This window comes from Furipterus horrens, unplaced genomic scaffold, assembly GCF_987537825.1.
Source record: "Furipterus horrens unplaced genomic scaffold, mFurHor1.1.pri manual_scaffold_6, whole genome shotgun sequence".
In the NCBI taxonomy this organism is placed as follows: domain Eukaryota; kingdom Metazoa; phylum Chordata; class Mammalia; order Chiroptera; family Furipteridae; genus Furipterus; species Furipterus horrens.
In genome coordinates this window covers 192,332,100-192,346,668 of record NW_028327176.1, presented here as the reverse complement: position 1 = coordinate 192,346,668, position 14,569 = coordinate 192,332,100, and the positions used below count along the sequence as shown (strand labels likewise).

Here is a 14,569-nt window from a genome sequence, read left to right as displayed (position 1 = left end):
AAATAGCCCAATGAATGGCCTTTAAAAAAAAATTTGATGCTACGGAGTCTAAAGAATGAGATGGTGCAACTTTAAAAACTGTAACTTCATTGGATTTCCTTTCGTGGGAGCAACACAGGAACGAAACGACTTGCTCCCCAGGCCCCTTGGTATGTCGTCTGACACTGAGGACCTGCCGGGGCTTTAGTCACATCCGCCTAGCCCACGGGACAGCGAGCTCACAGAAGAACAGAGTGAAGGAAGGCGGGGAACAGACCCCAGCTATGAACAATGGTCGGTGCTTGAGGCCTTCATTCCCACACACACCTGATACACGTGACATTCTACCATGGGCACACATTGTACAATCAGAGGAGAAATGTATGTTTTCCTTCCACAAAGGAAGGAAACTGGAGCCCTGCCCCCCCCGGCCCCCCCGCCGAGCCTCTCCCAACCCACGTACCTGCTTCTTTAAGACAAATGGTCTCCCTGCCCTGAGAGGAGTTGAGCGTGGAAAAAGGGCCTCTCTGGGAATCAAGGTGTGTGTGTGTGTGTGTGTGTGTGTGTGAGAGAGAGAGAGAGAGAGAGATTTCTTGCGAAGCGTTCCCTATTTTGCGGGGGGATCCCCCTATCTTGTAGGGGACAAGTCGCATCCTGGGGCCCAGCCATGAGGTCTCTTTTCCCCCCATGAATGGCTGGGCTTCCCAAGGAGAGAGAATTCAGGAGAAAAGCGGCTGGAAGTGGCTCAGCCCCTCCCCCGCTCCCAAGGAAGCACCTTGTTATTAACGGGGAATTCTTTATAGCTGGGCAGGAGGAAGTTTTTGGCTGTAAACTGTCATGCACTGCAGCCTTCATTGAAAAGGCGACAGAGAGCGGAGACGCTTGTCCTCAGAACCGAGGAACAAAGATCCAGAGGATGAGGCGCAGAGGGAGGGGAGCAGCCGTAGCTGGGTGCTGGGGGCCGGGGGCAGCTCCCCAGCCGGCGCGGGAACCGGGCCTGGCGGCCCAGCGCTGTCCCACGTTCGTGCCGTGGGCAGACTGTCGCTGCGCGGGTAGGACACCGAGTCTTCCCTCCTGCAGGGCTTTATTCCCTCTGGGCTCGTGCCCTCCTGCTCCTGGAGCCGAACTTAAGTCAGAGCACAGTCTGGGGCGGTCTGGGGAACCCGCCGGCAGTTGGCGGGTCTTCTGGACTTGGAGGGAGCGACCCCCAAAGCGGTCAGCGCCCAGAGAGCGCGCGCGTTAGGGGTCAAGGAGCGTCAGAAGCTTCGCTCCAGACCGGGCCTTGGAGACACCCAGTTGCCTGGGCCCCTTCCCACCCCCGCGCCTACCCCTTTGTCCCGAGCGTGGAGGTTCGGGCGCAGAGTGCCACAAAGGTGGCCCCTCAGACGTTTATATTCCCCTAGGAGAGACTCACGCACAACCCCCAAAGCCCAGGGTCGCAAGAGCCAGGTGGAAGTGGCCCGGAAGGGTCTGGTCCCGCTGCCGGGAGCAGATGAGGTCCTTTGGGTGCCTCTTTTCTGAAGAAAACGACCCGCCCTCCCGCCGGGTCAGCCCCGTGGGCATTTCCGTGCAGACCGAGAAGTTCGGGCAGCGCCGGGGTGCGCAGGTCTTCCCGACCCCTCAGTCCCCATTTGGAGGGGGCGGAGAAGTAGCCCCGGAAGCGCACCCTCGCAGTGGCGGGGGCCGAGAACGCGGAGCCCGGGCGGTCCTCGGCGGGCCTTGCGCCGGCCCCTCCCGCAGCGACCGCGCAGTTCCCGACCCCGGCGCGGACTAATGCGGGGTGCAGGTTCCCCGTCCCCGCCTGCAGAGCCCCTTCCTAGGGCGCAGGCCATTCTGCATGAGGTGCCCCACCCGAGGCAGCGGCTCTCCCCAGAGGGCGTGGGGCGCGGGAAGACGCGGAAACGGGCTGGAACCACACGCCAGTTACAGTGATGGGCCCGCGCGCAGCTTCCGCCTCCGTCCCCCCTTCCTGGGCTCCCGTTTTAGGAGGAATGTTATTGTTTAAAGAGACCCATTGAACTATTTCCTGCTCATTGTCACCTTTCCTTCGCTCTCTCCGCGGAGGTTCTCACCAAAAGGTAATAAACCAGCCGCTCCCCACCCGGGCGAGAGCTGAGACCGCCCCAGGCAGGAGACCCACCCCGAACCCCGCTGGCCCGGGAGCACCCAGGCCCGTCCCCTCCCACCTTCCGCAAAAACAAAGGCCAGACACTAGAAGGTAAGGCAACTCCGGTTCACACGCAGTGCACACGCAGACCTCTCATCAAAGTCTTGCTTTTATAAGGAGAGCGAAAAAACTTCCGAAAAGGGGTCGTTAGGTTGATTTCCGTCTGTCTCCCTCTGCGGGCGCGGGACCGACCAATGGCAGACTCGGAGCGTGGGGCCTCTCCTTCCAGACAGGTGAGGGCCGCGGGAAACGGGCACACAGAGTGGGCTGATCCACGGTCGTAGGTGATAGTGAAGCCACCTGAAGCGCCGCGGGGCGAGGGACGTGTCGGGCCCGGACACGGCTCGGTGGAGGGCCGGCACTTCGGAGGATCGAGACCAGCGCGACCCGGGCACCGCAGGCGGGGCTCCCTTAAGCGGGGCTGTGCGCACTGCTCGCCGGCTGGGACACAGAGGCCATCGGGCCCCGGCACAGCTGAGCGCCACGGTGCGACTCCAGGCTGGCACACCTGCGGGATCCGGGCGCGCTTGGAGAGCCAGGAGGGCCCTGAGCGCGGGCGTTGGGGAGCATCGTGGGCGGCCCCGCAGCCCCTCGGAGACGTGCAGACTGGGGGCGAGCTCCGGTCCCCAGCTCCTCCCACACCCCCCGACCTCCTCTGGGCCCACAGGGTCCGCCCCGCTGCTTTGATGGAGGTGCAAACATTTGGGGGAGGGCGGAGGTGTAGGGGCTGGACCGGGGCGCGCAGGTCGGACCTCCGACTTAACATGAAACAGGCGCGCGGGAGTCCATTGTTGGCCAGGGGCCTCTGAGCCACCCTGGCCGGGTCTGATATGGCCGCGCGCGGCCAATGGGCAGCGGCCCTCACACTTCAAAGGGCGTGCGGCCCAATCCGTCGCGCCCCCCCTCCGCGGCCGCCGCGGCCGTATTTATGGAGAGGGGACCGATTTTTCTGTCCCCAGAGACCAACTCTAGTCTCGCCTTGAGGGAGTTCAAGTGGAATAACTTCCCCCCACCCCTCCCCCGCCCCCTCCCCCCCAGATCTCCATTCTCTCCCTCCTCCCGGCTCTGTGTTGGGACCCCGGGGCCGTCGCAGGTCTTGGCCGGAGCCGCCTCTCTTCTCGGAGGAGTGGCCGCCAGGGGGGTGAAAGTGGCTCTCGGGTAGCGGAGAGCTAGTCGGGCTTGGGGGCAGCGGGGAGGGGCGGGTGGGAGAATGAGCTCCCCGGGCACCGAGGGCGCGGGGAAGAGCCTGCAGTACAGAGTGGACCACCTGCTGAGCGCCGTGGAGAGCGAGCTGCAGGCCGGCAGCGAGAAGGGGGACCCCACGGAGCGCGAGCTGCGCGTGGGTCTGGAGGAGAGCGAGCTGTGGCTGCGCTTCAAGGAGCTCACCAACGAGATGATCGTGACCAAGAACGGCAGGTGGGTGCGCAGCCCGAGCCTCGGCCGGCGGTGTGCGCTACGCTCGGGCGCGCTGGCAGCCAGGGGCCCTGGAAGGTTCGGTGTTGCCCCACGTGCGTGTTTTAATCCTGGTGGAGGCCTTTTTGCTCACTTCCGCTCGAGCTGGAAACAGACCCATGCGGCCCCTAACCCTCATCCTTCTGGGGCTTTAGTCACGGAAGGTTGGGGAGGAGGGCTCCTCGGAAGAGTTCCCAGGACAGTAGAGCTGCGCCTGGTTTGCTCCTGCCGGGGTCCTCCGCGCCCCGCCTTCCCGAGGCCATGGAGAGTGTGGAGGACGCCTAGGGGGCCGGAAGGGCTCTGGGAAGCTGTAAGTTCCCAAAGGGGCTCCTCAGTGCCCAGAGATGACAGAGGTCTCTGTCCCAAGCCTCTGCTTTCCGTCTGGCGGGTTGGACCCGGGTTCCTCCTGCCGGCCCCTTCCTTTCCAGGAGGATGTTCCCGGTGCTGAAGGTGAACGTGTCCGGACTGGACCCCAATGCCATGTACTCCTTCCTGCTGGACTTCGTGGCGGCGGACAACCACCGGTGGAAGTACGTGAACGGGGAGTGGGTGCCCGGGGGCAAGCCCGAGCCGCAGGCGCCCAGCTGCGTCTACATCCACCCCGACTCGCCCAACTTCGGTGCCCACTGGATGAAGGCGCCCGTCTCCTTCAACAAAGTCAAGCTCACCAACAAGCTCAATGGAGGGGGCCAGGTGGGTGTGAGGGACCCCGGGGAGGGGTGCGGACCTTCTCCGGTCTGTCGCAGGGTCTTGGAAGGAAGGGACGCTGCTTGCTTACTGCCACAGCCTTTCTTAGCTCAGCCTCCAGGGTTGCCTACGGCCAGCTGGTGAGGGTCACGGCAAGACCTGGCAAGCTCTGGGGGGGGGGGGGGGGGGGCGGGGCGGGGGGGTCTCTAGCGCTGGGGAACTTGGGGGTTCTGGCGTTGAGCTTCCCTAGGGGTAGAGAAAATACCACCCTGAACGGTAAACGGCCTTTTAGAGCGAATGGCTGCCACAATACCTCCTCGTGAATTCTGACAGACGTGTGTACCTGTCCTTCGTGCATGTCTTTGCCGGGGGGTTGTTACTGGTCCCATGTTCCAGCCACTGCATACCAGCGCAGGCTTTCAGAGTCGTCTGGGGCCGCCCGGGAAGCTTTAGGGCTTTATTCTCCCAGCTCAGGAGGTTTCATGGTGGGCCCTCATTGCCTGTAATGGCGTGGAGCCTCTCACATTCCTCTCTCCAGACTCCTGGGAAGCAGCACCTGAAGGGAAACCCACCAACCTGAGCAGGGAGGCCAGTTTCTGGGAGCGGCAGGGGTTTCTGCATCTTGGGGATATTTTTCTCAATGGCAGGGCAGATGGATGCCTTGTGATCGGACCTGAGACTTTGTTATCCATCCCGTATTGTGTCCCCTCCAGATCATGCTGAACTCCCTGCACAAGTATGAGCCTCGAATCCACATTGTGAGAGTGGGGGGTCCCCAGCGCATGATCACCAGCCACTGCTTCCCGGAGACCCAGTTCATTGCGGTGACGGCTTACCAGAATGAGGAGGTGCGGGGGGCGAGGAGGTGCTGGGGGGCTGGTGGGCTGCTGTCCCCTTGGAGAGTCCTCTGAGGGGGGACTGCGTGTGTGATTAGTGTACTTGAGACCAAAAACAAACGCCTTTTCAAACAATTTACCGTCACTGTAGCATTGGGGCAGAGGGGAGAAAAGTTTAAAAGAAGTCCTCGCGCAAGCATTTATCCCTTCGATTCTCCGTAAAAGCATCTTAGAACTAGGAACATCTACGAAGTGCTCCACAGGAGAGGATGTGTAAAGGGTTTGGGCAAAGAACTGAGCATTTCTGGAATGAACCTGGCGTGGGAGAGGGGCATCTTCTTCCGCAAGCCTTCCCGGAAGGGCAGGGGCCGGTGTGCACCTGCGCAGCGCGCCTCAGTCCCGAGGAGCAGAACGCCGCCTGCTGCCGGCACACCCGGGGCTTGGGGGTGACGCTGTGACCTAGCAGACCGCTGCTCCGCAAGCCGGCCCGGGTCACAGCCCATGCTCTGTGTGTCCGGTGTGTGCGCGCTGAACATTGTCGGCAGCCGGTCCAGTTTCTTGTCAATTCCGCTTGGAAAATGGGCACTTAAGAACTTCTCGCAGATGTGGTTGCTGCTCTTTATTAAGCGCTGCGATTCCTCAGTCAGGGCAGACCCAGCTAGAAAAATGTATCTGGAAAGAAGTCTAACATATTTGAACACTTACTTAAACAGGGTGCTGGGGCTTTCTAATTTCTCGATGCCAAATAAAATCCTCTGGCCTCCTTCCATATACCAGTAAATGTGATTTCTTGTTTTTCAGATCACAGCTCTTAAAATTAAGTACAATCCATTTGCGAAGGCTTTCCTTGATGCAAAGGAAAGGTGAGAGAATTCTTGTGACCCCCCTTTGGGCAAAGACGTGTACAGAAAGGGGAAGCAGAACTGCAGATTGTATTTTCTGAGTGCACCCCTTCCTGACGATACAACGCCCCTTTTTCGGCAGGAGCGACCACAAAGGCGCGATGGACGAGCCCGGAGACGGCCCGCAGTCGGGGTACTCCCAATGTACGGTTTGTTGCGTCCTGCCCAGTGAACCCTGTCCCGGGACCAGGGTGCTGAGAGCCGGGTGCTGCGAACTGCGTGGACCCTGGCTTCTGGGTGTAGTCGGGGGCAGCCCCAGCCTTTGGCCATGCAAGGCTCAGGACCCCGTGATGCTGGAGGTCTCCGACCTCTGCTCTACCTGGGGCTTGTGGGGGCTCCCCAGCCTGTGGCCCCCTGGACTGACAGAGTCTGGGCAGAGCTCACCTGGCTCTTCTGGCCTGCTCTGAGGCAGCCCCAGGCAGGACTGGGCTGGGTCCCCGCGACCTTAGCAGGTGTTGAGCCCCCACTGGGCAGGAGGAGAGCCCAGCTGTCTCTGTGCACTTGGAGATGGTCTGTGTGCGGGTCATTGACTGCAAACTGGAGGGCCGTCTTGGAAGCGATGCTGAGGGACAGATGTGGCTTTCCCATAGTGACTTCCGTTCTGGGAAGAGCACAGTAACGCAAGCTGGTCTGCGTGGGGCTGGCTGGTCAGAGGGCAAGTCTGCTTTAAGTCCGGTTTCCTTTAGGGGTCCTGTGGTCCAGAGCTCAGGGGTGTGGGCCTAGGAGGGGGCGTCTGGAGGGAGCAAAAGCTTGTCCAGCTTGCCCCTTCTCCCAGGGCAGGGACTCCTAGAGTTTCAGTCATTGACACCCGTCGGGAGAGAAGCGTGAGTGTTTGCGGGTCCCGTCAGGAGGCTGGATGCACCAGCATGGTGCGCTGCTCAGCTGTGTCCTGTGCTGTCTTCCTCTCTTTAAAAAACTCAGCTTCTAGGCCATTTTAACAGCCAGCTCCCCTGCAGCGGCCTGTGCACCTCCTGGGGTGGGGGGTGGGGGCGGGTGAACAGCTTAGCCGGGCTGAGCCGGGTGCGGAGGCGCGTCATTCACGTGTTGCCTGAAGGAGCCTCTGTCGTTTGGAGCGTGGAGTCAGAGTAGTTGTTCCCCTAATGGGGGCTTTTCTGAATTAAAACAGAAACAAATCCAAAATCTTAAACCGAATGGAGAAGACAGTGGAGTTTTAGAGGAGGACGGACGGGGTGGGGGTGATGCTGATTGATGCGTATGGTGGGGAGGGTGGGAGCCTCAACCAGGAGGAAAATGAGCAGAGAGCGGTGCCCACGGCCAGGGTGGTGGGTGCGCGGGGAGACCGGGTGGCAGCAGACACAGGGACCGCCGCCTGCGTGCCGAGCGGGTCTGGCCCTGAGTTTTGTCTGTCCTTACCTTGGCTCAGCATGGCTGGGGGGAATGGGAAACCCAGTAAGGAACTCCCCTAAGAGGTTGAGGATTCTGGGGTGCGGGGGTCTGACTAAAGTGGCTGAGGCTGGGGTCTCCCAGGTTTTCTCAGGTGCCCTGTGGGTCCGGGCACCTTGGTCAGCCTGCGGCCTCTGGGCAGAGCTGATGGCACCACGCCTGGAGCCCTGGGCTGGATGACACTTGGTGTGGACACTGGGAACCCCACTTCATCGGGGACTCTGGGGAAAAGACCCCCAGTCCCCTGGCCTCGGCCCCCCTGTCCTGTGCACAAGGGGGGCAGCCAGACGCCAGTTACTCAGCACTCTTCTCTCACAGCAGGGGGGTGGCTCATCCCCGGAACCAGCGCACTATGCCCCCCGGCCACCCCCCACCCTCAGTTCGGAGGTCCCCTGTCTCTTCCCTCCACACACGGCTGCGAAAGGTACCCGCCCCTGAGGAGCCACCGCGCGGCCCCGTACCCCAGCCCGTACGCGCACCGGAACAGCTCTCCCAGTGAGTCCTGTGGGGGAGCAGACGGGGCCGGGGGCCGGGAAGGCCACGCCTGGGGAGGGCTCGGCGGGGGCCCAGGGGACCGGAGAGGAGGAGCCGTGGGAGCCCACACCTGAGCCCGGGCGTTCATTGCGCTTTCCCCACCTCGGAGCTGTGGGGCCCTCGACGTCCACGTTTGGGCGTTTTATCAGCCTCTCCGAGGCGGTGCGCTGGGTCTCCGGGCACAGCAGTGGCCGGCTCGCTGGGTGCTCACTGGGCTTCTCCGGGGGTGGCACCGGGGCCGCCACCACCACCGTCGCCTGACATCGCCCCAGACGCACGGCCTCAGAAGCCCCGGGGTCCCCGTCGCCGGCCCTCAGGGGATCCGACGCCGGTCTAAGGACGCGAGCACCAGCTAGACCATTCAGACCTCTTCACTTAATTCTAACACCGTGTGTGTCTAGACTTAATTTTGTCTGGCTCCGACGGGAGGAAAAAAGCTAATGAACACCGTAAAGCAATTAAGCAGTTAAAGCTGATCTGAAACGAAAGAAGCTTATTTGGTAGGAAATAGTTGTTGGGACTTGTTAACCAGAGGCTGGACTCCGGGGCCAGAAGATCTATTTCAAACCTTGGTTGGAGTCATGGTTTCTAAAGCCCTCTCAATTCTTCTTCTTTTTTTGGCTTTTCTTTATTTTTTTAAAAAAGATTTTATTTATTTATTTTTAGAGAGAAGGGAAAGGAGGGAGAAGGAGGGGAGAGACACCGATGTGTGCTTGCCCCTTGCGTGCCCCCAGGTGGGGACCTGGCCCGCAGCCCAGGCCGTGCCTTTGGTTCGCAGGCGGGCGCTCAGTCCACTGCGCCACACTGGCCAGGAAGCGCTCTCAGTTATTAAGAACTATTTTGTGGGGGAGCAGGCAAGTTACAGCGTTATTTTTATTTTAAAGTATAATTAATCCTCCATCAAGTGATTTTAGGATGGTGTTCCCACGGGGCAGCTGTAGATCTAAGGATGAAGGAAAAGCCTGTTTCCTGGAATATTTTTTGAAATTCAGGGGTGGGCAGAAGGAGGGTTACTGGTGTTCAAATGGAGGAGCCCTGCAGGTTTTGGTGGTTACAACAGCTTTGTTAACCCAAAAGCACGGCACCCCCAACTGCAAGCCTGCTTGTGCCCACCCCGTGGGTACACTTGGCACTAAGTAGAGCCTCGGACGGCCCGTGAGCAGGTGGCGGGCGGTACATTTCAGGGCACGCCTCTTGCGTTCCTTGTTGGGAGGCCACAGCTCTCGGTGACAGCCATTGCATTCTGTCGCGCGGGGAGACCCCACCAACAATGACATGTCCTGCATCTCCTAGCCTATTCAGACACCGCACCGGCCTGCCTGTCCATGCTCCAGTCCCATGACAACTGGTCCAGCCTTGGCATGCCCGCCCACACCAGCATGCTCCCCGTGAGCGCCGGCGCCGGCCCCCCCGCGGGCCCCAGGTAACGGGCCGCCCTTCGCGGGCCTCTCTTCTGCCCCCACCTGGGGGTGGTGGGGTTCTTCTTCGTGATTGGACCACTAGCCAGATAACGTGCAGGCTCCCAGGTCCCAGGCTGGCCATGAACCCCTGTTCCAGCCTGTGCTCTGGAAAGACCTGGGGCTCCACCGGGCACACGGGGGCTGCGCTTTCCCAAGAGGAAGCCAGGGCCCTGTGCTGGGCAGGTGCTCAAACGCTGAGCCTTTTTCTTTAAGAAAAAGATGCTAAATAACCCAAGCCTCGGTCTGTCTTCCCAGGGTTGTGGGGTCCGTAGGTAAATTATGTTTTAAAAGATCTTATTTTCATTTTTCAGTTCCAGTTGGTATTCAGTATTATGTTAGTTTCAGGTGTACATCACAGGTTAGACACGTAACCTACGAGGTGACCCTCGATAAGCCGAGGCCCCGCCCGGCTCCACCCCGTTATTACAGCGCGTGACTGTGGCCCCTGTGCGTCCTTTCCGTCCCACGACGACTTTATAACGGCCAGTTGCACGCAATTGTAGGTGAACTTGGACCCAAATCTATTTTTTTAATGACAGGAGCTCTGAAATTAAGGAAATTGGTTGGCTTTTCTGTGGACACAGAATCCAAGTCGTTAGCACACATGCTGGGTGGTCGTTAAGGAATAAAGACCACTTCATTACTAACTTGAAAATTATGTAGAAGGGGATAGCCTTGAAAGACCAAGCAGATAGAAATGTATTACATTTCTTCATAGAATTTTCATCTTAAAAACAAACAAAGCTGGAGGTCGAGGCCGTTTTCTGAGGAGGACACCCAATCAGATATTAATGACCGAGCCGTGGGCTCACAGCCCAGCGAGTCTGCAGACACATTATCTCCACCTCAAAAGCGATACGACTTATTGTACTGAGGTCCCGCCAGGTGCCTGAAGCCGCCCTTCTTTTTGCCCAGAAGCAATTGCTTTAGAGTAAATAGGAATCCAGTTGTCTACCAGCCAGCAGGCTGGGGCTGCGCGTGGACAGGGTAACCTGCAGGTTGCAACGGAGGCCACAGGACCCGAGCGTCAGGCCGGCCTGCTCTCACCGGGCCTCCCGGAGCCGCGTCTGTCCTGCCTGTAACACGGGCGCAGCCCCTGCCGCGCTGACTCGGGCCCATTAGCGCGTTCGGACCCACCCGAAGGGCAGGACACGGGCGGGCAGAGAAGGCGGCCTGGTGCAGCACACGGGCTCATTCTCTGAGAGACGGATCCTTCTAGAAGAGAAAGAAATTCTCTTCAGAACCCATCCATGGGGTTGAGGATTTAATCTCTGCCGCTCTTTCATAGATCGGGGGACAGAGTATCAAAAGCAGTCACAGGTCAAACCTCGGGGGACAGCTGGCCCAGGCCAGGGCTGGGACTGGCTCGCAGCTCCCTGGCTTCCTGCTGTGCGCGGTGCTGAAGCGTTGACGTCGCCGCTGCCACAGCCCATAGCGCAGGGCCTGGTGCCTGCGTGGGGGCTGCTCCAGGGGCCCGGGGCGTTGTTTTCGAGGGCCTGGTCCCCACCCTGTGAACCCAGGGGCCGTGACACCCTCGCCAAGGCTGGACCCAGTCTCCCTGGGACTTCCGGATTCTGAGCAGGAAGGCGAAACTCCTGTCCTGGAGTTTAAGTAAATTAAAACACTTTTTTTTTAATTGTCACCTGAGGACATTTTCTTTTCATTGCTTTGAGAGAGAGAGGCAGACAGACAGAAACATCAGAGCGCTGGAGGAACATTGCTTGGTTGCCTCCCACGTGTGTCCCCCTCCCCTGACCAGAATCGAGCCCCCCCCCCACCCCCGCCCCAACCTTTCTGATTCAGGGACGACGCTCCAACCGACTGAGCCCCATCAGCCGGGCCGGCCCTGGAGCCTTGAGTAGCAAGCCTATCGGCCTCTGCCCAGAGCCGCATACGTGCCAGTGACCCGGCTGGCCAGTTTCTCAGTGAGTCTGTTTCCGGCTGGTCCGTGCGACAGTGACTTACCCGCCTCTGTGTGGTGTGAAACACGGGAAACAGCGGGGGCGAAGGACGCCACACCCCCGAATCTCAGGAGCAGGGTTTCCGCTCTTGGGGCCCAGCCGTGCGTCTGGTCCGGAGCCGGGCCCCGGGTCTCTGACTCTTCTTCGTTTTCCGTTGCAGCCAGTACCCCAGCCTGTGGTCCGTGAGCAATGGCACCGCCGCGCCGGGCGCGCAGCCGACAGGGATGTCCAGCGGGCTGGGGGCCCAGTTCTTCCGGGGGCCCGCGGCCCACCCCGCGCCCCTCCCCCACCCAGGCTCGGCCTCCACCTCCTCGGGATCCCCGCTGTACGACGGGGCCCCCGCGGCCACAGACGTGCCCGACAGCCAGTACGACGCGTCGGCGCAGGCCTGCCTCGTAGCCTCGTGGACGCCCGTGTCGCCGCCGTCCATGTGATCCCCTTGTGTCTTAAAAGACGCAGTGACTTTGTCGTGGCAACAAGGGTTGATTCCATTGATCTGCCGGGTACGGAGCGGCAGCCTCGGGGGTCGGGGAAGGACACGCGCCTTCCTACCCCCACTTTAACCGAGAGGAGGAATACATGGTGTGCCAGGGCGCAGGTGGCCCACCCCCTTTGCCCCGCGGGCCGCTGGGCCATTGCTGGGCTGCAGGTAGGTGACTCACCTGCGGGTGGCCGCAGCCCACCGTCCACAGGCGCGCTGACGGCCGGGCCCCGGCCACTTCCGTCTCCTGCAGCGCACAGGTGCCTCGGCCACGTCAGAGCTGTAAACCCCACGGGCCTCACTTTGGGGAGGCAGAAGGCACACCTGTATTCCCTTCCCCCTCGCGTTCGGGTGGTCCTCTGCTTCCTGGGGTGGCAGGTGGCAGGTTGGAGCAGCGCCAGGCAGCGCCGGTGATGACCCAGTTGAAGACAGACGCGCCGGTCTGCCCACGTCTCTTGGAGCATAGGTAGCGGCCTCTTGCATTGTTAAAGCTACAACTGTTGATGTTTTTGTTTTGACAGAGTAACCAGACAATCAGCAGAAAGCATTTTCTGCAAAATAAAGGGGATATGCAAAGTTCAGTTGGTCTAGTGATTATTCAGACCCCTCCCCGTGGGTGAGATTTTGCTCTTTGTCACAGCTGGTGGCAAAGACACATTTCCATCTGCTGTGACCTTTACTATTTCCTCTCATCAGCGGCAGAACTCAAAGTGAAATACGCATATGTGTCCTCCATGCTAATGGCCACAAAAAGGCAAACCAGGCTAAATGATTTTCTGGAGACTGAACCGGGCAGCACTGGGTGGTGGCAGAAGGTGGATAATGACAGAACGGAGAGCAGGCTGATGAACGGACAGTTTGTCATGGAAGATGTAGTTGCCACCCCGGTGCCCTGAACCAGAGCCTCCTTGTGCCTGATCGGAGCAACTTCTCCCTCTAGTGGCAGAATCCTTCCTTTCGGCTGGTGCCCGCCGGGTATTGCGAACCTCTGCCTTCTGAAGGGTCCGGGTGAGCTCATCTAAAGAGCCTGGTGACTACGGCAGCCGTGTTAGGTGGCCCCGGGGCTGCCCCGGTGACAGGGCTTCTCCTCCCCGTGCCCTTATCGCCGCGAGCTGTTGAATCCAGCAGCGCCCCAGCTTCTTTAGACCCCACTTCTAGTTCTAGGACGTCCAGGAACGCGTTTGCCTCGGTGCAGGGTCACGCCAGGACTGGAGTGTGAACACCTGAGTTCTCTGTGCCCCTGGGGCGGCTCTCCCCCTGGGACGTGACACCTGCTGCTTGTCAACGATGTGCCTCTTGGTTTGGTGGCGACCAGGTTTGAATGCTCTCCATGCATAGAAATATCCCAGATCAGAAGATTTGTGGACATGAATGTATTGGAAGGCTATTTTGGAATAAGTCACTGCCTGAGTAGAACTGGGGAATAAAATTGGCCCCAGTCTGGACGGTGGCTCCTGCCCAGCGTGGGTGGGGGCTCTGTTGAGGGGCGAGGGGCCCATGGGGAAGAAGTGGGGGTAGGGTGGACTGCACCTTGTGATCCCATAGTGCTGGGACCACCCCGCTCCCTGGAAACCGGGTGTGCCCATCAGCCGGCTGCTCTGTGAAGCCTGGACCAGGATTTTGTATTCCTAGGATTCCCCCAGCACTCACCCCGGCCCAGGCCTTCAGAAGGTTCCAGAATAGGAGGAGCCTGGGCCATGGCTCTGGCCCTTGTGATGCTGCAGGCTGCAGGGAGTCCATCACAGGGCCCTTTCCCCGGGGACCTTCCACTCTGGTTGGGGAGACCATCTGTATGGTAACCGGTTGGTATAAAACAGACAGGGGAAGTTAAGAATAGTAAAGGAAATGGAGAAGCCAGAGAACTTATATGCATGACCCATGGACATGAACTAAGGGGGGGCATTGCTGGAGGGAAGGGGGGGTACCAGGTGGAGGGAGGGCAAAGGGGAAAAACTTAGGACAGCTAAATATAGACAGAGTCTTGACGTCTTGAGTTTCTAAACGGGACCCAGAGTTCACGTAATTGATATTTTAGTAAACGAAACGGTGTCTTTCTGGTCAGGCAGTAGGGCCTGGCGGCCACGAGGCACAAAGAGCATTCAGGTTGGTACAAAAGACCCAGACCAGAGCCCACATTCGCCCCGCTTGCTGGGGACCCAGGAGAGTTAGCCGATCCCCTGAGAAAGGCAGACCCGCTCTCCCCTCCTCTCCTTCACGGGGAGCCCGTGGTTCCGGCATGGCGCCGACACAGAGCAGCCGCGTGCACATACATTGTTCTTCAGATAAAGCTTGGCTCTGAGCACAGCAGGGAGGAAGCACCCTGATCCCAAAGGCGCTTAGTAGCGTGGCGAGCAGGTCCGTCAGAACACAGCGCAGTCCTACCGTGTGGCCCGTGGGGCGGGCGTCGCGCCGTGAAGCGAGAGGTCGCTGTTTCAGTTCCAGCCAACTGATGTTTCCCTCCCTCTCTTTCTCCCTCCCTTCCCCTTTAACAAAATATTGTTAAAAAGAAAGAAAGGAAAAAACCCACAATAAAGCCAAACAAGGTGTATCCTTCAGGGACAAGCCCGAGAAGGCGGCCGGCCGGGGAAGTTCTTACCCGCGGAGGAGGGACCGGAACGGAGTCCCCGGCCGGTTCTCTGCAGACGCTGCGGGGCGGCCTCCTCTGCCCGCAGTGGGCACGGAGACCTTGTCCGGACCCGGCGGCCC

At 59.9% G+C, this 14,569-nt stretch overlaps 1 protein-coding gene across 2 annotated transcripts; it reads left to right on the top strand.

The window, feature by feature from the left end:
* Positions 1–3,356: 3,356 nt before the first annotated feature.
* Positions 3,357–12,442, top strand: TBXT (T-box transcription factor T). Of its 2 annotated transcripts, none has more exons than XM_090280715.1 (8): positions 3,357–3,562; positions 4,027–4,291; positions 4,999–5,133; positions 5,923–5,984; positions 6,106–6,167; positions 7,749–7,922; positions 9,255–9,384; positions 11,543–12,442. In XM_090280715.1, exons 1-8 carry the CDS (start codon positions 3,357–3,359, stop codon positions 11,814–11,816), a joined length of 1,308 nt encoding a protein of 435 aa, XP_090136841.1. In that variant the 3' UTR covers positions 11,817–12,442. The 2 variants fall into 2 exon arrangements, with proteins under 2 accessions (XP_090136841.1, XP_090136840.1); XM_090280714.1 differs by having other exon boundaries at positions 7,746–7,922.
* The last annotated feature ends 2,127 nt before the right edge of the window (positions 12,443–14,569 follow it).

Coding starts and splice junctions, on each gene's coding strand:
- TBXT (XM_090280714.1), top strand. CDS start 3,357: ATGAGCTCCCCGGGCACCGAGGGCGCGGGGAAGAGCCTGCAGTACAGA. Junction 3,563..4,026: donor ATCGTGACCAAGAACGGCAG/GTGGGTGCGCAG, acceptor CTTCCTTTCCAG/GAGGATGTTCCCGGTGCTGA. Junction 4,292..4,998: donor AGCTCAATGGAGGGGGCCAG/GTGGGTGTGAGG, acceptor TGTCCCCTCCAG/ATCATGCTGAACTCCCTGCA.